We start from the raw sequence: 27,107 nt of genomic DNA, 5'->3' as shown, positions 1-27,107 counted from the left end.
GTCTGGAGTGGCCTTTTAAATTCCTCTCGCGTTAGCTGAAAATGAATTTAAAAAATCTGAATTGTGGTTTTCGAACAAGAACTATGTTGAGACATCAGGGGAGCATAAAGGTTTTTTCTTTTATTGGGTTATTTTATTTTAAAATAAAATTTTTAATCAAATTTTAAATTTGAAAAATTTTCAATCAAATTTTATTTTAAAAAATCATAAAAACTGACGAATTTTTTTCCATTATTTATTCAGTAAATTGCAATGAAAAGAATATATTATTTTTACTTTGCTATTTCTTTTTTCATTGGCAATTGCATATTTATAAATAAATATTCGAAATATGGAATAAATTATTCATTGGATAAATATAGTTATAACTGGTTTTAAAAAAAAAGAAATCTTAAGAATGCCTGTGTACCTTTAACGGGACACTGGAATTCCAGGAAACATCTTTTGGAAACCGCTGCATTACGTACAATTTTTTCAAATAACTAAGGTGGAAAATCTTACATAAAAAAAAAACTGCATTGACAAAAAAAAAAAAAAAAAGGAATTAAACATTTCAATAAATCCGTAACCTCATACTAAAATTATAAAGCACTTACATGAATTTTACCAACAACGATAATCATTTCACATCAAACTAAACTTTTTTCAAATGTACCTTTTAATTAACCTTTTTTTTTAAAGAAAAAAAAGGATTAAAACATCTCAATAAATCCGTAACCTTATAGTAAAATTATAAAGCACTTACATGAATTTTACCAATAACGATAATCATTTCACATCGAACTGAACATTTTTTTTTAATTAATATTTTTTTAAAAGAAAGAAAAAGGATTAAAACATCTCAATAAATCCGTAATTTCATACTAAAACTATAAAGCACTTACACAAATTTTACCAACAACGATAATTAAATCACTTTTTTTTTTCGTGAAGTTTTAGTTTTATGTAGTAAATTCTTCTCCCACTGTTGCAGTGCGTTTAATTCAAACAATTCGTTCAGATGTAATTTAATCATTAAAAAAAGAAAAGAGAAAGAAAAAAACAACCAATGAAAACCGCACCTTATCACTGCCATCCGTTGCAAGCGATTTTTTATCTACTTTTTTCTTCTTTTTATATAAAAAAAAGCGAACAAGCGAGGAGTGAAACGCTTCATTCCACAACTAATGTAACAACTTGTCGGACATGCTAACAAGGTTCCACAGACGATTCCGCTCCAAAGCACTCCTCTCCATCCTCTTTACGGGAATCGTCCTCATTACCCTCTCTTACTACCTCCCCATCCATTCGCAGGAAGATTTCGGACTGCTGCCCAGACCATCCTCATCGCCTCCCTGGTGGCACAGGTTGTGGACCACCACTTCCGATGCTTGCAAAGTGGGAACACCGAAACCCTCCTCTCCTAGGATTGACACGGGAGATGTTTATCCCAATTTGGACTTTGGCGTTCCAGATAACAGAGCTATCGGGTTTTGGAACGAAGAATTAGAAAGCCGTTATCGGAAGATAAGGAACACGTGGAAGAATTTGCCATTGGAGGTAGATATTTTAACTCCTTTAGTTTCAATTTAAATGTAATAAGCGTTATCTTTTTGATTTTTAAAAGTATTATTTTTAAGGAACCCGCGACGTAGATTGTAGGCTGTTGCAACTATGTCTTGATAAAATGATTCGTTCTTTTGTTCTCTTATAATAAAAAAAGAACAAGAAATCGTCAGTCAATACAATTCAATCGTGAAGTCGATTAAAAAATGTGTTAGCAGTTACCGTCGTGTCTCTCAAAAACAATCTAAAATTAATGTAAAAAGTATATTATGTTAAAATGTACAATGCAAAAAAAAGTAAATAAATAAATAAAGAGAAAGAAATTTTTTTTAAACATTTAGATTTGTGACCCTCAAAATATGGGGAGTTACCGCAATTTGAAAAATAGTGTATCGATAGTTCAGGCAGAAAGACAATCAAAAATTTTGTTCCATGAATGTTAATTTTATATTTTGCACATTTTGTCAGATGACTGACAAAATTTAAAATATCTATTATAGAAATTTGTAAATTTTTAAATTAATGATATCCTTTGTAAAAACTATTTAATTTAAAACAATTATTATTATTATTTTAAAAAAAAGAGAAGAATCAGTTGATTTAAATCAAGCTCTACTCCATTTCAAACAATTTAAACCCTATTTTTATTCAGCGATAACAATATAATATGTGAACAAAAAACTGTTGTGGTACTTTTTATTGAAGAATTCAAATCTGCAATTGGTAAAAAAAAGTATATTCTTATTTAAGACTTTAAGTTGGCCCCTTTACACTCCGTAAGTGATATTATTAAACTGTAAGATTCTATGCAAAATCTTAATTATCAGGTGATATTATACAGCTTTATTGTTTTGACGTGACTGAAACTGGTTTGCACTTGTTTACGTTCGTGTATCAATTGATAAAATGAGATGATTCATAATATAAATTCGACGATCGGGTAAATTAGACGATATATTATATAAATATAGAATATTTATTGTATCAGGTATAATATTATAATAATTAGACCAAATTATTAGACGTATTAAAGGTTTTTAATAATTACATATTTTGCCCGAGTTTATAAGTAATACATTTCTATTTAAACATAAATGAAATGGGTTTTTAGACATTTTTTATATACTTCCTATTTGTATTTATTTTTAACGTATTGCATTACAATGTTAACCAATTGATACACGAACGTAAACTAGTGCGAACCTGTTTCAGTCGTGCAAAAACAGTAAAGCTGTATAATATTACATGATAATTAAGATTTTACGTAGAATCTTAAGTGCGTCTAATAATTTGGCCAGCGATTGCATTGACTATTATTTGATCTTATTATTTGATCATACAATTTGGGTACGCTTCATGTGCAGGGTAGTACAGTACAGCGCTTAAAAATTTGAAGGCATGAGTACAGTGGAGGTTGTACACGAGGGAACGTAATAATAAAGTAAAGTTAATTTGTTTAGTAGTTTTTTAGTTTGTTTTGTTACCCATTAGAAAAACGGGCTTTGTTCTAAATTTTTCATGTTCGAATACTTTTCGACTTCATCAACACCATAATCATAAATATGGAGTTGTATGAGCCACAAAAAATCAGGCTGACATAAGCATTAATAAAAAAAGCAGCACCACTAGATCAAATTAAAAAGAAAAAAGCAGACGATAATTTTGGAAATTCTTGGAGTAAATTGATTTCCAGACTGAGATTCTCCTATTTTCACCAGCTTTTAGCACTTTTAATGTTTGTATGTAATATTAATGTAAGATATTTTTGTGTTCTTTTTTATGATTAACTTGTTCACAATTGGGTATACTATAGCCTACGTCACAGATCGTGTTATTCCTACTAAATTTAACTAGTAAACAGCATTTTCTGCGAACCTGATTTCTAGCAACAAGTAAAAGCATCAAACGAAGCGTCTTGTTATAAGTCGCTACTCGCCAGGTTGGAATTGTATTAGTCTAGTTCCTTTGGAAATAATTTATATTGTTGTTTTACCGAAGTTTATGAATTTAGTAAGCATATTTAAAACTCAGTTTATTAATTAAACTAAAAGGTAAATGTTATTCCTAGTAAGTGGAAGTAGTTGTGCTTTTTTCATATTATACCCAATTGCTGCCTTGGTGGCGATTTCAATATGAATATAAATATTAAAAGAAAGAAAAGAATTTTGTGATGTCTTACGAAACGTATGAAGGCATGAATTAAAAACCAATCCTGCCCATTGGATGATAAAGACAAACATTAATTGATGCAGTTTTTGATACCCATAACTTTTAGTAATTGCAGTTTCCCATTTTTTACAGTAATCTTACTCTTAAAATTTGTTAATTTTTATTAGTTTGCTTTGTATTAAATTGTTTTTTAACTGTATGAAAAGTAAAAGTACTTGTGCACCATCAATTCTAGTAGCTGCATTGTTAAAAGCACATTTAACATAAAGTACTAAAGTTACTTGGCAAGAAACTAGTGACTTTTCCGTACAAGATAACGCCTTTTACATGTATTTAGTCAAATTATCTCAATTTTATGTTAACCATTTGTTTATTATCGTAATAATTAGTGTCTTTCAAATAGCTGGTTGCGACACATTTGATGAGCTTGTCAAAAATTAATTCAATTTCGAAAAAAAGCTAATTCTAAATCTTAATTGAATGCAATTTTTGAAAATAATTACATTAAAAAAATTTAGGTAATAATAAATAAATGAAAATTATATGTTTAAAGATGCACGGACAGGAAGCAACCATAATATGTGATTGGGTATTTGCCCTTAAAGAAGAAGAAAACCACAAATACCCACACATGTGACCTATGACGTCAGCGTCAGCTGATCGTTTGCAAGCAAAATGGCGTGTTAAAGCTAGCTAAGTTACTCCACATAAGTTAAAATGTTAATTAACGAAGTTAATTAAATACAGTGCCATCAAATTTGCTGAAATATAATTCGTTCTCTTCTATGTGTTTTACTTAACTTAGATTTATTATTTATTTATTTTATTGTAACCGTGATATATTTTTGTTTTGTGAACCTGGCAACTTCGAAGTATAATTAGTTTATTTATGTTCTACATGACTTCGTGCCTGTCTTTGTCTTAAATAAGAAATATAGAGTGTAACAATTGAAATATCCCTGAAGGAATCCAGAATGAGTCACTTATGGTAATTAATACTTCACGGTTTCGGCTTACTCGACATAGAATGGGAAGAACAGTTGCTAACGTAAACAAATGCCACGTTTCAACAACCAATCAGGATAGAGACACCCACACTTGCAGGTATCCCATTCATTCTCAATCTTTATTATAATATGCCGAAGCTCCTCACCAATAACTCTCTTGCATTTATGTAACATTCATTTCAGGAAAAGATTTTGTAACATGTCGTTTTTTTTTGCAACCCTTATCATTTTGGAACGAAATGAAGTTTTTACATTATCAACTACAGTTCCTGGCCAAATTATTAGACCGCACTATAACACTTTATGTAAAATCTTAATTATCAGGTGATACTATACAGCTTTATTCTTTTTACGTGACTGAAACCGGTTTGTATTTGTTAACGTTCGTGTATCAATTGGTAAAATGGGACGATATATTATATAAATTTGACGATAGGATAAATTACACGATATATTTTATAAATATGGAACATTTATTATATCAATCATTATATTAGTATATTATAATAATTAGATCAAATTATTAGACGCACTGTAGTTTTTTAATAATTACATGTTTTGCATGAGTTTATAGGCAATACTTTTATATTTAAACATACATGTAATGGGTTTTTATTCAGGAGATTTTTTTTATATACTTCCTATTTGTATTTATTTTTAACGTATTGTATTGCAATGCTAACCCATTGATACAGGCGCGTAAACAAGTGCAAACCGGTTTCAGTCACACAAAAAAAATTTAATAAACTGTATAGTACCACTTGATAATTTTAATTTTACATAGAATCTTATAGTGAGTCTTATAATATGGCCCGGTACTGTAGTACTTATTGCAGGGAAAAGCTCTAAACTAGTCGCAGTTAGAAAATATATCTTGATTCAGGGTTAAAAGGCATTTGTATGTGCCGATGAAATGAGTCACATGGCACCTGTACCATTTGCAAAACTTTATACATACTATGTTTAAGAAGAGTAGAAATGATCGTTTGTTATATTTTATTCTAATATTCTTTTTTTCTTTCTAAAAATGGCTCTTTTTTGTCGTGGGAGAGGACTAATGAAAGTCAGTCACGCTCCAATTGTTCTTTTACGCCAAAAATATCTGGAAAAAAAAAACACATGTTTTTTTGTTTATATAGCACAATTTATTTCATTTAATTTATTTTTTCGCTGGTTTCCACAGTTCTTTTTTCAACTGCCTATCAAAATAAATGTCTATTTAGTGAATGTCTATTTTGGGAATATCTTCTGCTGACCGATGTTCGAAGCGTGGACCACAATGACTCTTCCGATTTACTCGTGAACTCAAAAACTATATCTGCAATATTTTTTTTTAATGAAATCAAAATGAGTACTAACACTTTTTTTTTGTTTTTCGATCGAACAAGAGTATTAATTAATAAATAATAATCAATTAGCTTAAGAGTTGGTTGTACAATTTATTTCTAACCAAAATAAGATTATTTTTTAAAATGAGCTCAAAAAAACTTTACAAGTAGGGTAAAATAATTTAAAAAAGTTAAATAAAAAAATTTTGATAGTTTTATTACGATTACTGGTTACCCATTGGTCAAATGCTTTTTTTTTTGTTTGTTTGTTTGACTCCGATAAACTCCACAACATTTCAAATCATGGGTCGCAAAACTGTTGTTCTTCGTCGGATAGGTTTCAATATCCTGCCCTATGTACGTGTTTCAAGACGTCGCAAAATACTTTTCCTTCTTCGATATTAATATTTATATTGAAATCACAGTCAAGCCAGTCATTATACATTAATAATAATATAAAAATACTTCAAATTATTATTTGCATGCAAATACATTAAAAATGTCTGCTAGTGAAAATGAAAATGGCAGCAGTCGCCATTGCATCGCTTGCAATGACGACGCATGCCCACTGTTTACTATTACTCTTGCACACAGTTGAAAAGTGTGCTGATATCCAAATAAAGTGGGCACGCCATAAAACCCAAAACGAGACCCATTTGGAAAAAGGGTAATAAAATTAATTAGAGCAGAGTTATTAGTTTATGAATTTTAAAATATTTTATTATTTGAAATTTTTATAATTTCATTTAAATCAAATGTTTTATTTGTGTGTTTCTGTTGAGACAGGGGAGCGTGTTTTACAAGTTTCAGGATCATAACTTTTAACGCGTTTTCAGTGTAGAATTTATGAGTGGTGCAGCCTAATATAAAATGTAATTATTTCATAAATCCTCTAAATGCGATAAAATAGCGATACTCAAACGATAGATTTATCTCTTACTTTTAACATCAACAAATATGATTTTTTCTCACGCCATGCGACATCGCAATAAAAAGAAGTTTCTTTTTTTTTCTTTTTTTTTTTTTTAATTTCAAATTCTAACTAGGTTAGTAAAATAAAAAAAAATAAAAAATACTTTTATGTCTATGTTACTGTGAATGACAGAAATAGGTGGTTGTTGACTTACGGCGGTGAATGTTGGCAATCACATAGTCGCTTTGGTGAATGTCCGAAATATATACTAGGTCTAGTTGAGGACCACTGCCCGGTACGCATTTAGCCGGTATTCCGAACACTGATGTTTCTCATAGTCTATCCTCCACAGATATTAAAATATCGAATGAATGTAATAATAATATAATAATAAATATGATAATAAATATAAAATAATAATAATATCGACGAATAAATTAATATCTAATCGGATTTAGCAAATACACTCTATAACAAAAAAAAATCGACGCACCAAGAAGGAGTTGTCCGATTGAAACGAAAATTGGTGGATAAGAAAACAATGTATAGAATAGTAAATGATTAAAATTTCAGAACAATTGAATAATTTATTGCAGAGTTACAGTAACAAGTTCAATAAGATGTTGACCCGCCTCTAGCCTGGATACAAGCTGCCACACGGCGTGGCATAGACCGATAAAGCTCCCGGATGGTCTCTTGCGGTATTTCCGGCCAAATTCGATCCATCTGTCGAACGAGGTCATCAACATTCCGTGCCAGATGCAATCGCCTTCCCATCATATCCCAGACATGCTCGATGGGAGAGAGATCTGGTGATCTGGCAGGCCAAGGAAGAGTTTTACAAGCTTGCAAACAGTTTATAGCTACACGTGCCGTATGTTGTCTGGCATTGTCCGACTGAAAAACCAGCCCAGGGCGCTGCAAAAGGAACGGTAGCAAAACAGGTCTTAGGATGTCGTCGACGTACCGCTGTGCAGTAAGTGTACCTCTAATGACGACTAAAGGGGTCCTGCTGTCAAAGGAAATGGCACCCCAGACCATAATGCTTTGTTGAGGGACCGGTGTGGCGTGAAATAGTGAAGGCAGGATCCCCCCTCTGCCCTGTGCGTCTCCAAACACGTCTTCGATGATCGTCAGGACACAGTTGGAAGCGGGATTCGTCGCTAAAGACTATACGTCCCCAGTCGGCATCATTCCAGCCATATCTGTTCAAAACATTCATGCGTACGAAATTTCAAAGCAATCGGATGATTGCTTCTTGGTGCGTCGATTTTTTTGTTATAGAGTGTATTTCGGACATTCACCAGAGAAAGTCGACATTCTCTCGCCGTCATTCACGGTAATATATATATATATATATATATATATATATATATATATATATATATATATATATATATATATGTACTCAAAATGTAGAGAAAACATGGACAATATAATTACAGAACAATGAAAAAGAAAAAATAATAATAATAAAAGTAATAATAATATCCGAAAAAAAGGAAGAAAAATATTATAAAAATATTTGAATAGATTTTCTTAGAAAAATTAGAATTCCAAGTAATTAGCTTATTTATATTAAAATTAAAATCATTTCTTTTCTCGTATAAATCAACAATGCAGATATTTTCTTCTTTTATAATACCCAAATCCAAAAAATTGAAATTAATATTATCTTCATGATTACGAAGCAAGATTAATTACTCGGGGTAAATATTATTTAATAAAAGAGTAAAATCTTGAAAATTACAGAAAATTAAATCATCAATAAATCTAAAAACAAATTTAATATTAAGAGTGTCATTTTTTTCATTATAATGCAAAATTAAGTTAGCTAAGAGAGATGAAAAAATCGATCCTTGTGATATTCCATCAATTTGAGGAAAAATATCTTTTCCATTGTAAAGAAAATTATTAAAAAGGCAAAAATTAATTAGAATTTATTCTCTATTTCACACGTAAGAAAATCCCTTTAAGTACGGAAATTTTTCATAAAAATTTGATATGTTTAAATACTTAAAAATAATGAACAAATAAGTTTAAAGTACCTATTTTATTTTTGTTAAAATAATAGCTTAATTTCGTGCGATCAAAATACTAAATTTTTTTTCTTCTCTTTTTTTAACTCTTTTTATACACTGGTATTTATTGCTGCAATTATGAATGATTATCAAATAGCCGTCTTATTTAAATTTCATACTCTTATTTTTATTAATAAGCATGATTATAAAAAATGGAGTTTGCATTTGCTCAGCTACCAGCATGAATGTTTTAAATGAGTCCATTTGGTTGCAAAAAATATTTGTAAACATTTATCTAATATATTTAAATTCTATAAAAATTATTTGTTCTTTAAAGTTAATCTATCCACAATACACTTCCGGTAGTGTTCACGGTTTGTCTGTTACTGCTTTTTTAGGCTAATTAAATTTGATCAGTTTGTTATTGATAAAAATAACGATTAACAAAGATTAAGAATTATCGAGAAGGAAAAAGAACTGCTCGCCATATTCCAATGTTAAACTGATTTGAAGAATTCGTTAGCATGCAAATATAAATTTCGAAATTGATGTTTAAATAATTATCACGTAATTATAGATGCAATTTTATGTTATTTTTAATGCTTCCAATAGTTCACAATGACGGTCAGAGTGATTTCTTGCAATTAATAATAATACCCAAAAGGCATGCAACCTTACGGCAACTTTGTGTCGGAATTTTCTTATTATTTTCACGAAAATGTTTGTACTAAAAATCTTTTTTTCAATAAAGCAAAAATATTGTAGTTTCAAACCTTTCACCCTAAAAGTATTTTAAATTGTTTTTAAGAATTATTGTCACTTAAGTGAAATGGTCATTAGGTCCAAGGAGAGGTAAGATTATTTTTTTCCTTAAAACTTGCCCGGATAGCACATAAATCCCTTTAATGTAAACCATAAAAGGTTTGTGATACGGTTTACGTGTAAACCTTCTAACATTACAACGAGATCTGTTGCAATCTGCTCTATTCTACACACATTACCCTAATCCAAAATCTTGGAAAACAACCTTCTATATAAAAATCGTAAATCGAGGTTAACTTAGGGTTTTCAAGTCTGAAAAAATCCTTTTAAAGCTAGGTAATTAGGAGGTGACTTTTCGCAACGTCTTGTATGCTCAGCTAAAATCCACCTTGTCATGAAATTTTATTGGACAATGCAATTTGATCCTATCGCTAGTGTGACGTCAGCTAATACGTCATTATGGACCTACGTCACCATTTTACCCGAGTGACATTACTTTTTAAAAAGAAGCTTTAAAATAATTTTCAATTATTTTAGGATGAAATGTTTGAAATTGCAGTATTTTTTGCTTTATTTGAAAAAAGGTTTTTAGTACAACCATTTTCGTGACAATGAAGAAAAAAAATTGTGACATAAGGTCACACGCTTTCTGGGTAGCTTCATTCAAAGATTTTTTTTTTTAACGCTAAAACAACCTCGATTTAAGGTTTTTATATGAAAGTTTCTTTTCCAAGGTTTTGGATGAGGGTGATGTGTGTAGAATAGAGCAGATTGTGACAGATCTCGTTTTAAGATTAGAAGGTTTACACGTAAACCGCCGAAAAACCTTTTTAGGTTTACATTGAAAGATTTTTGCTGAGTGGAAATAAGCCTTATTTTGCTAGTGCGGTTTTCATTGTTTTTTTTTTATGCTAATATATGTGCGTGTTTTTTTTTCTCTTTACTTTTTTAATGATTGAATTACACCTGAACGAATAGTTTGAATTAAACGCACCACAACTGTGGGAGAAGAATTCAGCCTCATAAAACCAAACTTTACGAACAAAGAATACTTGTCCCGGCAATTTCCAGTTCTAAATATTTCCCTTGCTATCTATTAGTGAGCATAAATCATATTTCTAAGTAAGATGAAGTAATCATTTTTTTGAAATAACATTTAAAATTGATAGTATATTTAAATAAAAAAAGTTGGTTGTGTTTACCACTGCAATTTAATATTTTTGCTTACCAAACGAACGGATGGATATTTTAAATAAAATTTTTTGCATTCATCACTTTGTGCATGAACGTCAAGTTCTGAATCATTAAACGAATCTCTTCAACCGTAATTCATATTCGTATATTAATGTAATTTGCACCCAAAAAAATAATAAATGTAAAAAGATTAATAAGATCGAACACGGATTTAAATAACTTTATCTTGAAATGTAACATTGAATCACGTTATTCTAATAGTAATAACAATCCTCTTAAACTCATAATTTAGAAAAGAAACAAATTTAAAACATTATAATAACAGTACATGTAATCTTTAAATCAGAAATACAAAAATATTTACAGGAAAGCAATAATTTTATGACTTTAATTAATTTTATGCTGGTGGCAATCGAACCAATGTAAAATTCTGGGAAAACTGGATCTTACCATGTGATTGTCCAGACCATAAAAATGCACCGTCAACTATGGAAAACAGCGATACCATCCATAGATTTTTATACATAGTTAGATAGAATTTGTTTATGTCCATTACATAATTTATTTTATATTTTAGTTTATATAAATTTATTTATGTAAAATTCGAAAAAAAAAACATTTTTATAAAAGAAATATTATTTTTCAATTAAATAAAATATGATAAGAATATGGAATTATAAAAGAAAAATAATAGTTTTTTCCTATTGAGTTATTCCCTTCAAAATAAAATAAAATTCAATAATAAAGAATTACGTTTTTCTGATAACGTTTATGACAGTTCTTTTTTGAAAACCGTAATTTTGCTTATTTAATTCATTTTCAGCATATGCATATACCAAGAAAAAATTTATAATATGAAATATTTCATTTTTCCCATTTTCAAAATAATTACTAGTACTCTTTTTTTTCTTCGGGTGGGGGAGGGGGGTGGGGGTGGATCTGTGCTTTAAATTCCATTTAATGTATTGTAAGATTATTAATTCTTGCAGTAAATTCTTGTCATGCCAGTTTCCAGTGTGTAATACATTTTTGCTTATTCAGTGAATGTAACTATGCCAAATGTATAACATATAGTCTTCTTCTATAAATCCATTCAATTATTATTTATTGAATACGGATCGAAAATAATTATAATGCGCTTCCAAAACAATAATTTTAATAATAATGTGCTTGCAAACCAATAATTTTAATAATTGGTCTTTTTGTTGCATTATAATTTTTTTTATATGAACCGAAAATAATTATAATGATTCCAAACCAATAATTTTAATAATTGGTTTCTTTTGTTACATTATCATTTTTTTTTATATGAGCTGAAAATAATTGTTATGTGCTAGCAGACCAATAGTTTTAATAATTGGTCTCTTTTTTTACATTATAATTTTTTCATATGAGAACTGAAAATAACACCAATAATTGGTCCATTGTGTTCCAATATCATTTTTTTATATGGACTGAGAATAATTATAATGTGCTTGCAAACCAATAATTTAATCAATTAGTGTTTTTTTTCCTGATACTTTATATCATTTTTTCTATAAGAACTGAAAGTATTTACCAATAACTTGATAAATTTGTTTTTTTTTTTATACACTATAATTTTTTGAGATGAATAATTACAGTCCCTGGACGAATTATTAGAAGTACTATAGAATTCTGTGTAAAATCTTAATCTTCAGGTGATTCTATACAGCTTTATTGTTTTTGCGTGACTGAAACCGGTTTGCATTTGTTTACGCTCCTGTATCAATTGGTTAACAATGTAATGCAATACGTTAAAAATACAGTCAAACCCCGCTATAGTGAACCTTCAAGGGACCGAAATTTCGGTTTACTATAACCGGGAGTTCACTATATCCGTTAAGCAGGCAATTTCACTAATGTTTCCCAAACTCCTTGCTTTTATTACATTATATTCATATAAATGACTGAAAAATATTATGTAGTAGCAAAAAATGTGTTATTTTTCATCACTCTTCGTCTTGCGCACAAATAAAAATTAGTAATCTTTAGCTGATGAGCAGTCCTCAACATCAGATATGGAAACACTTCCCGACTCTCAGATAATTTTTCCTGAATTTCTGTTATTCCGCTTTTTAAACCTGTCTAACCTACCATTCGAGCACATAAAAGTAGTTTCTATAGATGATTTTAAAAATCGGTATATGTATTTATTTTGAAGTACAAATTTCAAAATTATTACAAAGAAAATGGGGGAGGGGGAGAAAGCATTCGAAGACAGAAAAAAATTCATTATATCCAACTTCCTCACTTTTTTGGTTCACTATATCCACTAAAAATAACATTATACGTGTATAGCAAGGCACGGGACCGAGCATTTCGTTCACTATATCCGGGAGTTCACAATAAGCAGTGTTCACTATAGCGGGGTTTGACTGTAAATACAAATAGGAAGTGGATAAAAAATCTCCTGAATAAAAACCCATCACACGTATGTTTAAATATAAAAGTATTGCCTATAAACTCGTGCAAATCATGTCATTATTGAAACTCTACAGTGCGTTTAATAATTTGGTCTAATTATTATAATATACTAATATAATACCTGATATAATGAATAATCTACATTTATATAATATGCAGTTTAATTTCACCAATTGATACACGAACATAAACAAGTACTAACAGGTTTCAATCGCATAAAAACAATAAAGCTGTAAAGTATCACCTGATATCTAAGATTTTACATAGAATCTTCTAGTGCCTTTAATAATTAGGCCAGGGAGTGTATGTTTTTGCAAACCACTATCTAGATAAATTGGTATTTGATTTGGATACATACTTAAATTGCAGATTATAAAAAGGAAAATATTAAAACTCAGCAGAAAATATAAATTCTCTTTTTTTTTCTCGCCAAAAATGTATATTCAGTGTAGTAACTATATTCGGAGGCAGCAAGGTTAGTTATCTAACTATTATTTGCCAGTTCAGTGAAAGTCTATAAACTTCAAAAGAAAGGATCACCGGGCGAAATTTGATACAATAAAAGTGAAATAAAAAGTATTATTTTTTCTTTACAAACTTCCATTTCAAACTTCCTCTGGCTCGCGTGTGGATTCCAATGGAATTCGCATCCTTGCGTGAAATGTTCTAAATAGAACAACATATGTTTCAACTGTGTGTTCGAAAGGTTTCTTTGTAAGTTACAATCAATGCCGCTTGCATAGTAATATAGTTCTTTGTCTACCCGATTTGGATTTTCTTTTTTTAGAAGGGTTCTAAATTTAGTTTGACGTATCTCATTTGTTTTGATAAAAGAAGAAATAATAAATACTACTTTCGCGGTTTCAATCAACTAAATTCTATGTACTTCATTAATAATCATAAAAAACATACAGTCCTTGGCCAAAATATTAGATCCACTATAAGATTCTACGGAAAATCTTAATTATCAGGTGATACTATACAGTTTTGTTGTTTTGAAGCGGCTGAAACCGGTTTGCACCTGTTTACGTTTCATGTTGGCTATTGGTTAACATTGTAATGCGATACGTTAAAAATAAATACAAATGGGAAGTATATAAAAAATCTATATAAAAACCCATTACATGTATTTTTAAATATAAAAGTATTGCATATTAACTAGTGCAAAACATGTAATTATTAAAAAAAAATAATTATGCGTCTAATAATTTTGTCTAATTATTATAATGTACTAATATAATAACTGATATAACAAATATTCTATCTTTAATATATAGTCTAATGTACCCAACCGTTGAACTTAGATTAAATTTCGTCTATTTTAACCAATTGATACACAAACTTAAACCAGTGCAAACCGGTTTCAGTTTCGTAAAAACAATAAAGCTGTCTAGTATCACCTGATAATTAAGATTTTACATAGAATCTTATAATGAGTCTATTAATTTGGCCAGGGACTGTATATATAAATATCTTCTATCTATAAGTAGCAATAAAGTTGTTGCTATTTTAGTTCATTTACGTCTCACTAGAGCTTCTCAATGGGCTATTGGCGACGGTTGGGAAACATCCTTGAAGATGATCCGAAGACATGCCATCACAATTTTGATCCTCTGTAGAGAGGATTGCACTCCCGCTTCGGTAACCCGACGACCTGCGCGTAAAGTCGAGCACGTCATTGTAGAACAGTTTAACGAGGATCCATACCGCACACCCTCGGACCCTCGATAGACTGATCTAAGTTGTCATCTACCCGCACACTGACCGCAGGCATTGTTGCTTGACTTCAGTGATCTGCTGGGAACCGTGTCTTAATGATCAGTTCACTGCGGGACTGTAATTAAGTATAATTTAGTTGAAAAAAATAACAAAATTTTAACAAATTTGGTAAAACTGACAAAATCAAGTAAATTTTTAAAAAAAATTGAAGCGTTAACACTTGAGTTGCGAATTTGAAATCTAAAATTCTTGTGATGGCAATTTTTCCTCGTGAAAGCATTGTTAGCAATTTTTCGATTTTTATGTTTTTGTTTCTTGTTGTATTAGAAAAAGTTCGAAATAAGGAATCAAATTTATCCAAGAAACATTTTAAAATAACCATTATTCTAAAATTAGTCCCAAAAACATTTGAATAATAAATTCCTAATGATCTTTTTTTTTTTTTTTCATAAAAAATATTTCATTCACCCATTTTCAAGACGAATTATTAAATTTATTTAACAGTCAACGTTTATATTTCATATATGCTCATTTTTATAACTCTTGAATATTTCTTGCAAATACGAAGATTGACGTTTATAAATGAAAAAAAAAATATTTTTAGGGTGATATAAACAATGAACTAAATTGTTTCTCTTAGTCTATTATCGAGTATTAAAGGAGAGTTAAATTTTAAAGTTGAGTACCCGTAAAAAAAACAGTGGAACCTTTTTCCTGGCATCGGAGATCACCTCATGTTGTGAACAAAATAATGTGAGTATAGGAAGTTTCATTTGGGAATATAGGAACAAAACCAGGCATCAAATCAGTGTGCACTTTTGTTTTTTGTTTAGCATTTCTTTGCCTTAAGCCAGTGGTCGGCAAACTTATTAGCCAAAGAGCCAAATATGAACATTACAACAATTTTTTAAAAAATTGGGAGCCAAATCTGCTTGTTTAGTAAGCTTTTATTACACTAAATAAATAGTACACTAAATAAACTAAATTTCCTACTTAATAAGCAGGGCTCGAAAAAACTCAGAAATTTTACCCGTCCCCGAGAACGGCTTGTCCAACAATGCACCCGTCCTCCGTTGAAACTAACCCGTCGCTTTTAAATAAATAAAAATATAATTTTCTCCGATTTATTACAAACATTTATATAAATTGCACAATGAATTAGTCGTTACTAGGATTACATTATACAGTAATAAAAGAAATACTAGGTTACTAATAGTAACCTAGTATTTCTTTTATGAAATAATTTAAATGACAAGGGTCAAGTTATCTGGAATGTCAAGTTATCCGAGGGTACTGCGTTTTTTAAATGAATCAAATATGACGTTTGCCAGTTGCACAATCAATCCTGTGATTTACAGAGGTTAGGGGTTTTCCATTTAGGTAGATGTTCATAATTGCTTTTGAAGCTTCTTGTTTAAGACCAGTACGTATTGAGTTTTTTTTTTTTGTAAGTTTATTGCTGCAAAGCCCCTTTCAACCGCTGCAGTACTCCCAGACAGAGAAAACATCAATATATGCGCAGTATGTTGCTGTATTGTGGGTCATTTTGCTGCCTTGTAACTTACAAGACTCTTGTAAGGTTACAAAAATTGAAAATGTATTACAACAATAAACGGGAAAATGGCCGTCCGCGCGGACGTCGGATTTGAGAAATTCGTTGTCCGCGGAGAATTTTTGACCGTCGAGGACGGGCGGACGGGCTGTTTTTCGAGCCCTGTTAATAAGTATTTATTAATGCGAACAATGTGCTTGCATCTCATGGGAAAATTTGAGTAAGTCAGGTTTGTATGTTGTTGTTTTTAATTTTAGGCATGATTCCAAGTTCTCATCAATAAGACGACTTCTCAGTTTACTCTTGATAATGTTCATGCTTGAAAAAGATTGTTATCATATATATGTAGAGCCGAAAAGGGAAAGAACAGCAAATGCGAGCTTTTACCGCTGATCGAAGGAGTCAAGAATACTATTCCAAGCGTTGAAAATGATCATGTTTTCCTTCTCCAGGTCATTCAAAGCAGACCACTTGTGTTGTGAACTAACATCAAATTTTTTCTCCTCCAATATTTCCAATTCAACACAAAGACGTTCGAATTTAGAGCCCCATATCTTCTTGTTTTTTAAATCCAGCAATTGTATTTCAGTTTTTAAATGAAAATATTATTGCGCCCTCCGTGGATATTTGTGCCAGAGCCGCACTTAAGGAGCCAAAGAGCCACATGCGGCTCTGGAGCCGCACTTTGCCGACCACTGCCTTAAGCTTTTCTTTTGTTTAGTTATATGTATTTACGGAAACACCGTAGGAATTTTATCATTCAGATTTTTTTTTTCCGTTTCGAATTTTTTATGAAATGAAAAAGAAAAAAATTAGAATTTACAGGGTTCCCACGATCCTTAAAAGTCCTTAAAAACTGCTTAATTTTTTTTTTGCATAATAAGGGCCCTTAAAAGTACTCAATTTTGTCATCATATAGGTAAATATAGCACATTTGGTCTAGCAGCGAAATATAAAAACTTGTTGAAATAATTTTTTCAATGTTTTAGACTAATTTCTTTATTTACTCTTTTTTTTAAAATAAATATGAAAAGAATTGCTAATCTTAATTTCTGCACTTAATTTTACAATTCAATTTCATTGAAATCATTAAAAATGGAATGCAGATTAGCTTCATACGTTAACTTTTACAATCTGATTGACGTTAATTTTAAACAATCTGAAAATGTTTTTTTTTTAAAAAAAAAAACGATCCCGGTTTGCAAAAATTCCCTGGTAATTCTTTGGCGAGCCCAGTTAATTACTTATTGATTTTTTTAGGAAGGTAAATAATTTGCACTGTCACAGGAGGCATATGTATAATCGATGATAAACAATCGCACTATTTTTTGTCCTTAATTTTTCAAAAAAAGTACTTAATTTTTTCAAAAAAAGGTCCTCAAAAGTGCTTGATTTTTGCTTTGTTGAAAGAGTGGTAACCCTGCTTTAGAAAAATTCGCAAAATGTTTTTTCGTCTATTTACAACAATTTGAAAAAAATAAAATAAATAAACATCCGTGATGGTTCTTTAATTGCATCAGCCATTTAAGAAAATGTGTCTCATCTAAAACAGTTAGGTAAAAAAAAAAAATATGATGTAGGCCTGTACTCGAGTGACTTATAAAATGAGAAATCGAAATTCAGAAAAATATTCTTTTCACGTTTAAAATCAAAAAAGTCTTTTTTTTATTAGGGTAACCTTGCATAACCTTTTTTTGCAGGTTATTGTTGTGCCTCATTCTCATGTGGACCCGGGATGGCTGAGAACCTACGACGATTATTTCTCCAATTCCGTCACTCACATTCTGGATAATATGGTCTCCTTTCTCAACAAGACAAAGGATTTCAAGTTCATATGGTCCGAAATCAGCTACTTTGCAGACTGGTGGGACAAGTAGGCATCTATCTATATTTTTGTAATCTCAATTAATTCTATTGTATTCCAATCTAGGTACAGGCAATGACAGACTGGCCCACTAAATTATTTTATAATAATTATTACGCATTTTATTTTGAATCTTCGCTTTTGGCTTGAAAAAATTATTTTTAATGAGAGTTTCGTATCATTATTTTATTTTTTTTACAAATGCTTTAAGATTTTCCTATGCTTTAAATAACATTCAAAAAATTTGGTATTCGAAATTCATTTCCAATTTATTATTTATTTACTTTAATCTCTTTACCACACGGTTTTTTTTTTGAAGTTGCGTTTACCACCCTCCAGGGTATCCCAGACAATCCTTGGTTACAGCAGCTAGGTTAGCCCTTAATAGCAACCCACTCAATTACAAAAGCAATCGCATTGTAAAATCAGGTCTTTTTGTTCTGTGAATAGCTACTGAGGTTTAAATATAAGGTAGAATTTTAGTGAATAGGGAGATTTCTCAAATTTACGTTAGCTTCAGTAAAGTGAGATTTCAAATAATTGATGCATGCACACTTCTAGTGCGCATGCGTCAGTTCTGCTGAAATGTGCATGCGCCCGTGAAAAAATATCAAACTTACGTTAGTAAAAATAAGAGATTTTGCAAAATTCCTTAAGTTAAAAACACTAACGTAGTGCAATATCATTTTAACTTTGACCACAAAATCAAAACAAACATTTACAATGGACGTAGACTATCTCTTTTAAAGCTTTGGCGTACGATTCAAGATGCTTAACTTATACGTAAAACAGCGGTTCTATGAGCAAAAAAATTTGGTAGATTATAGATTTTGATAAATTTAGCCCCAAAAAATGAAGCTTATTGTTATTATCATTATTAATAATAATAATATTTAAAAAATATGTAATTTAACTTCGTTTAACTTAATTGTATAGTTAAAATAAATATAATTTATAATTATAAAATAGGGAAAATATATTTAGTTTCTTATGGAACTAGTACATAGGCAACCGTAATGTTAAACAGAAACCAATAAAGTTTTTTTCATTGAATCAACCGTTTGCTGTAATATCACACGATTCATTTTTAAATTTCATTAATACATTTCCTCAAATTCGCATTCAACGTCCATGTTTTTAGTTCGAAGGTAAGCTTAAACAAAAAACAACATTTAACAGCCATAAGCAGGGCATCTGTAGCTTTGTCTTTGTAAACCTGACATAACAGATAAGATACGTAGCATCTAAAATAAACGCGAGCAATGCGTAGTTGCTTCAATCTTAGAGTACCTGGCCAACTTATTAGAGGCACTATGAGATTCTATGTAAAATCTTAACTATCAGGTGATACTATACAGCTTTATTGTTTTTACGCGATTGAAACCTGTTTGCACTTGCTCATGTTCGTGTATCAAATGGTGAAATTAGACTGTATATTATGTAAATATAGATTATTCATTATAGTATATTATAATAATTAGACCAAATTATTAGACGCACTGTAGTTTTTTGATTATGACATGATTTGCACGAGTTTCTATGCAATACTCTTATATTTAAACATAAATGTATTGAATTTTTATGGAGCAGATTTTTTATATACTTCCCATTTGTAATTATTCTTAAAGTATTGCATTACAATATTAACCAATCAATACACGAATATAAGCAAGTGAAAATTTTTGACGGTTTTCCATTGATGAACCAACATAATCTTGATGGTAAACATCAATAATTCCATCATGAACCATTATATTTTTTGATCATAACCAACATAAGTAACCATCAATGTAGGAATTCAGACTGATTTATGATAGTCCAACATAAGAATAGCAACTTGTTTTGATGGTTTGTTCATGTTAAACAATCACGAATTTCCATCATAGCGTCTTCGAAATCAAATACTGGAACGATCATGAACAACCATCATCTCACTGTAGGAATTTGGACTGATTTATTATGGTCCAACATAAAAAAAGAAAAACAAATTGTTTTGATGATATATTCCAGAGAACCAACAAGAATTCCCATTAAACCATCATGGAAATGTATAGTTGGAACCATCATGGATTGTTGGTTCTGGAGAGTCAAACTTCTCTCGATGGTTATAACCATCATAGTATTAAAGTAGCATTTTCCATCATGAAATGATAGAAGTTTGTTGGTATATCAAAAACCATGAACTGTAATGGAAAATGTTGAATGATGGGTGACCATCAACATGGATCATCATGACTCGCACTGACAGAACCATCAAATGTTTTGATGGGACCATCAAGAATTTTGACTTGGATAAACAAGTGTTTCAGCCTCCTAAAAACAATAAAGTTGTAGAGTATTACCTGATAATTACGATTTTACATAGAATCTTACAGTGTGTCTAATAATCTAGCCAGGGACTGAACGTACACGAGCGTACAGAAACTAACGTAAAAGTGTGAAATTTCCCTAAATTAAATTTTTGTTGACTGGTTTTCTTTTTCATTGTCTTTATAGGCAAACTGAACAAACAAGGAAGATAGTAAGAGCATTACTAGACAGAAAACAGTTAGAAATCGTGACAGGAGGATGGGTTATGACAGACGAAGCCACTACAAGCTACTTTTCAATCATCGATCAGCTTATTGAAGGTCACCAATGGTTGAAGCAGTTCACTCAATCGATCCCGCAGAGTGGATGGTCAGTGGACGTTTTCGGCCATTCTGCTAGTGTGCCCTACATACTCTCCGCGTCTGGAATATCGGAGACCGTCATCTTGCGAACACATTATTCCTGGAAAGCATTCTTGGCCAAAGCGAGATCGTTCGATTTCTATTGGGAGCAGCCATTCGACGCTCCACGAACTTTGTGTCACATGGCTCCCTCCGACCTGTACAGTTTCAAGTACACGTGTGGTCCTGATCCATTTTCCTGCTTGAAATACGACTTCCGGAAAGTGGGAGGGGAGTACTCAGAAAGTACAGCAGACGAAATAACCGACAGCAACGTTGAGCTGAAAGCCAGCTACTTGATTTCTCAGTATGGAAGGTACGCATCGCTTTTTAGTCACAACGTGCTCCTTGTACCTTTAGGCGATGATTTCCGGTATAATCTGTACATGGAGTGGGTACAGCAGTATGAAAACTATCAAAAACTGTTCGATTTCATAAATAATAAGAAGGAATGGAATGCGCGAATGAGGTTTGGTACGGTTAGCGATTATTTTAACACAGTAAAGAAAAGACTGGACCAATCTCTTAGCAATACTTCACTTTCATCTATTGTGGGGGATTTCATGCCCTATGCCGACATTTATGCAGATGCAACACCTTCGTACTGGACAGGCTATTATTCTACTCGGCCCTTTTATAAGAAACTGTCTCAGGAACTTGAGCACTGGCTCCGAACTTCGGAGATTTTGTACTCTCTGGCTAAAACTAAAATCGACGTTTCAGCTAAGTATATTTTTACGAAAGATTATAAACTCTTGATGTCGGCTAGGCGAAAACTGGCTCTTTTTCAACACCACGACGCTGTGACCGGAACTTCTAAAGAAGACGTAATGGCAGACTATGGTCAGAAGCTTCATACGGGTGTCATCGATGCTATGACGGTTACATCCCATGTGACTCAAATGCTCTTGATGGAAAATAAAAACGATGGTTCGACATGGACATCTCAAATTTTTCCGGAAGCTTACAGACCTTCTTGGAATGAACAGACAAAACACTTGCGACTTCAAATACCGGAGGAAGGAAGGAAAATTGTTTTGTTTAATTCTCTCACTTTCGAACATTCAGAGGTCATTCGTCTGAAAGTCAAAAGATCAAAAATCCGAGTTCTGGATTCTACGGGAAAGCAAGTGATGTCACAAATCAATCCGATTTGGAATGACCCATTGGTTATGTCCAACAACCTGTACGAGCTAGTGTTTGTAGCGACAGTGAAACCCCTATCGTATTCCGTATATTCCATTGTTCAAGTGGATGACAAGAATTCAGACAATTCAGTAAAATCCACGATTTCGCTTTATTTGAAAGATGATTTATCAACAGCACTCAAGCATTCCGTTTTCAATTTCGAAAAACCCGTTGATGAAAACATAAATTTAGAATCTTCTCAACTTTTGGTGACATTTTCCTCGACGGGAGTGTTAAAAGAAGTTTATAACAAGAGATCTAAAAAATCGCAATCGATAAATTCCGATTTCAGAGCCTACATTCCCAAAGAATACCGCAGTGGTGCCTATCTGTTCGAACCTACAAGCAACGAACCGATGGCCGTTAGCAATTTAACCAATCATTTTCCTATGCTGTGCATCGTGCGTGGTCCAGTTCTTTCTGAACTGATAATTGTCTATCACAACTTCCTGAAAGTAACGTTCCGCGTTTACAACTTCGCTGCATCTCCGACAGGTTTACAGATAGAAGTATCTCCCGATTTATCGAACCTACCTAGGGATGTCGAACTAGTCATGAGAATATCAAGCGATTTAAAAAATTCGGGCAATTTTTTCACGGATTCGAATGGATTGCAAATGCTGAAGCGGCAGTATGTGCCGAAACTTCCAGTTCAAGCAAACTATTATCCTACTACGAGTGCCATCTATATTGAGGATGAAAGATCTAGATTATCACTTTTAGTTCCTCACAGTCATGGAGTCACGTCCCCCAATCATGGAACCATAGAGCTCATGATTGATCGAAGAATGAGAACAGACGATAGCCGCGGAATGGGGGAAGGAGTTATGGACAACAGACCAATATCAACGACATTTTGGCTTGTACCGGAATCAATCACGAATCAAAATCAAATACCACCCTCTTTGACTCGAGAGTCATTTTTACTTTCGCTGACTTTACAATATCCGATGATTATTCTGTTAGAAGATGGTGGTGACACTAGATTAAGAAAATCGGATCTATCATTCTTATCGACATCTTGGTCAGCCGATGTGCATTTGGTCAACATGCGCAATTTGCCATTAGAAACGAATTATCGCTTACCTTCCAACAACTCTTTGATGATAATCCACGAGAGGTTTGGCAGTTGCAAATCGGAAGGGTTTGTTGATGCTATTGTGTCGAATTCAAAAAAAGCTTCGTTTTCTGAAGTGAAACTCTCATCTGCCATTAAAACCACACTAACTGGCACGGCGTCTTTTACGGAAGAGAATTACGTTTCCACCTCAAAATTGCAATCTTGTAAATTAGTTTTTAATTAACATCACGGCTGGATTAATCACGTCTACAGTGACCCCTCACCAAAAGTCTCAAATACAAACATTGAGAACATATCATCATCAGTTCTCCAGAAAAATATTGAAGTTTCTTAAAAAAATCACAATTTGTTTTTCTAAGCAAAGAAAAAAAATCAATGTATGAATGTCTAGTTATTTCTATAACTTAAATTTAAAATGTTTTTACCATATGACATTGACGCTTTGCAAGAGTTCAGTGTTGTAGTACATAATACTATGAGGATTAAGAATCACTGGCTAATATAGTTTGTCTAAGCTAAAAACTCATCCCGCCTCAAAGTCTGAGGCCGTCTAGTGCTATGGAAACAAGAATGACGCATTTTAGGGAGGATAGCTTCACTCTAGGAATAGCACAATAGATCAAAGAAAAATATTCCCTTTCTCTCTCTCTGGCCCGTGCCGAAACCACTCCAAAACAGTGATCCCACACCCCTACTTGAAATAGTCAAACCTCTTTACCATAGTCACTGCTACAGGTCCAAACGAATGTCTGGGGGAGTTCTTGATTTAGACAAACTATGTTTTTACTTTATAACGTATTTGTTAAATTACTTTCGTTTTTCTCCTCTGACATAAGAAGGGTCTTCTGTAGATCAAAAATTTCATTTTAATATTTATCCTTGTTTTCAGAAATCTAGTCAAAAACTACATTTGTGATAATTCTTTTACCAAAGAAGTATGATGATTAGTTAAAAATTGTGTTGGAAGTTGTCAGTTATATAAATGTTACATTATTTATGTGCTGGTTTCGCTTAATTCTGTGTATATTATGTGTGTGTTCACCCAGCTGCTAATGCTAAGACCATGGCTAATTTCACTACATGCCATTTATGCTCATCCGGTTGCTGTCGAGGGAGAATAAGAACCTGATTGATGAAATATATTTTCTCACAAAAACGCACTAATCAAATTTCTTTTCTATCGACGGCAAATGGTAGTGCGTGAATCGCTATGCATTATGAACAGTTTATTTCTAGATAATAATTTAGATAGGTAGGTTTACGTCACACTAGAGCTGCACAATGGGCTATTACGGTCTGGGAAACATACCTGAGGATGATCTGAAAATATGCACCATCCACACACATTATCCCAATTTTGATCCTCTGCAGAGGGGATGGCTCCTCTACCTTGATTGAACGACGACTTGCGCGCGAAGTTGAGCACTTAACGGTAGAACAGTTTAACGAGCACCGATACCGGGCACCTTCGGTTCCAACGAAGGCTGATCAAAATGGTCACCCAACCGCTTACTGACCTCAGGCAATGATACTTGACTTTGGTGTTCGACTGGTAACCGTGTCTTTACGATTACTGGCGCTGTGCTACTGTCACTGCGGGACAGATAATAATTTAGAGTGAACATATAGTGTTATCCTAATTCCTATTTTTTATTTAATGTTCCTTTTTTACAATTTAAGAGGAAAATACCCCTTTTACTACAAATATCGAACCTCAATAACAATTTGAAAAACACGGTAGTCAAATGTAGATTTAGGCGGTCATTAAAAAAGAAAAAAAACCAAGTATAAGGTCAGGACATTTTTTTTTCTGCATAGCAGAGTAATTATTTCGAAAATCATAAACCGTTAAACTTGTAGTAAAGAAAAGTGCAGGCTGTGCTGCAGGAATGCAGCCACAGAATTTAGACGCGCTGAAAAGGTCTTTCTTTATTTATGAATTTAGAACGAGATTCTTTTTAAATCAAAATTAGAATTGGCTTAAAAGTTATTATAATTTTAAATGTTTTTTTCCACATTTTTGGGTTAAACAATTGCTGGTGGTATACTCATTGTTGGTGGTTGAATCGATGGTATGAAATGCCGTTGGAAAATGAAAAATCTTCATAGTTTGCCCTTTTTTTTGTATCAGGGTATTCTTAACTTCCCAAATGTTGTTAAATGAATATTTACCCTCATACTTTTCTTAAAATTTGAATTTGAAAACGAGACTTATAAAATTTGAACAACACCAAATAAATGTTGAAGTATTCTATAACCATTAACTAATACTCTTTTTCTTGACAACTATATTTTATTTTCAAAATTGTAATTGCATGTTAAAACACTCTCGCTACAGCCCATTGTAGTTCAAGGGGTTTATGGAGCTTAAGCCTTTGCTGTGGTGTAAGAGTAGAAATATCGTCAGCTCTTGTCACTTTTATTTCTCAGATAGGCTGCCACACATCGGGTGGGCTTCAAAATATTTCCGGGGATAGAACCTGCAGTGATTGAACCGAACACTGAGCAGTTCGTCACAGTGACTGCTCAGTGTCTTTACCAATGAGTCATCGCTGCTCTATATGTTTAATATAGTATAACAAAGCTGAATATGTTTTTCGCGAAAAATAGCGACATTTTCAGGAGAAACAATGATGAATCGAAAAGCAATCATAACATAAACACCGAAAATAGCGACATTTTCAGGAGAAACAATGATGAATCGCAAAAACATCGAAAATAGCGACATTTTCAGGAGAAACAATGATGAATCGCAAAAACATCGAAAATAGCTTTGAAGCAAATAGAATCGAAATGTTATTAGTCCTGAAGTGTTATTATTAATGGAGACCTGTGTAAACTATTATTTCGGAGTTTCAACATTGCATAGGGAAAAATAATGAATTCAAACAAGATCATAAAAAGATTATGGTTCTTCAAAAAAATCAATTATGGCTCACATAATCAGCAAGAATTCTAAACTTAAGACTTGAAGAAGATCATACGTATTGCAGAACTTTCTTCCAAATGTATTCCTAAATTTAATTACTTTCCATTTTTAAATTTCTTTACACCTAATACTAACTTCAAAATTATAAAGGTGTTGAAGATAAATTTCAAGAAATGTCTTTAGATTGCTTTAAATTTAAGCCTGTTCTCTTAATTTTAAGCCGTATTTATGAAAAATCAGCTGGTTGGCGGGCTGACTTCCGACTGGCACCGACCATTAAGCTGACGCTTCAGCGTGTCTTTATTTTTTTTTAAATAATTATTTCATAATGTATTTTCAATGATTCTGTCACTAAAACGAACTGCAATAGGTAATGCTAATAATTTAAAGAATAATAAAATTCAATTCAAACTGCTGGAATAATGCTTTCTTACTGGATCTAGTTTGATTGTTCAGTATGAAATTCAGATTATCAGCTCATAACTACATATTTTAGGAGAAATTTTATTTTAATTAAAAAGTTCATAGTAAAAAGTAAAGTCAATGCGGCGTTGGAAAAGATTCTGCATTAAAATAAAAAATTTGTTTCAAAACATTTTATTTTACCGCAAAATTATTTGTTCGTAACAAAATTAGAAGGACTTCTTTTCTTAAACCTTTTTTTAGCTTGTTTTCGAAA

General features: G+C 31.9%; 1 protein-coding gene across 1 annotated transcript; it reads left to right on the top strand.

The window, feature by feature from the left end:
* The first annotated feature begins 1,124 nt into the window (after nt 1–1,124).
* On the top strand, nt 1,125–24,496 carry LOC107444132 (alpha-mannosidase 2). The gene is made up of 3 exons (XM_016058214.4): nt 1,125–1,539; nt 18,356–18,528; nt 21,016–24,496. The coding sequence occupies exons 1-3, from the start codon at nt 1,186–1,188 to the stop codon at nt 23,720–23,722; spliced, it is 3,234 nt and encodes a 1,077-aa protein (XP_015913700.3). The 5' UTR covers nt 1,125–1,185; the 3' UTR covers nt 23,723–24,496.
* Nucleotides 24,497–27,107: the final 2,611 nt, after the last annotated feature.

Source organism: Parasteatoda tepidariorum, chromosome 10 (genome assembly GCF_982258835.1).
Source record: "Parasteatoda tepidariorum strain Cologne lab strain chromosome 10, Ptep-v5.0, whole genome shotgun sequence".
NCBI lineage: Eukaryota > Metazoa > Arthropoda > Arachnida > Araneae > Theridiidae > Parasteatoda > Parasteatoda tepidariorum.
Note: the sequence above shows the minus strand (reverse complement) of the source record. Positions and strands in the feature narration are given on the sequence as shown.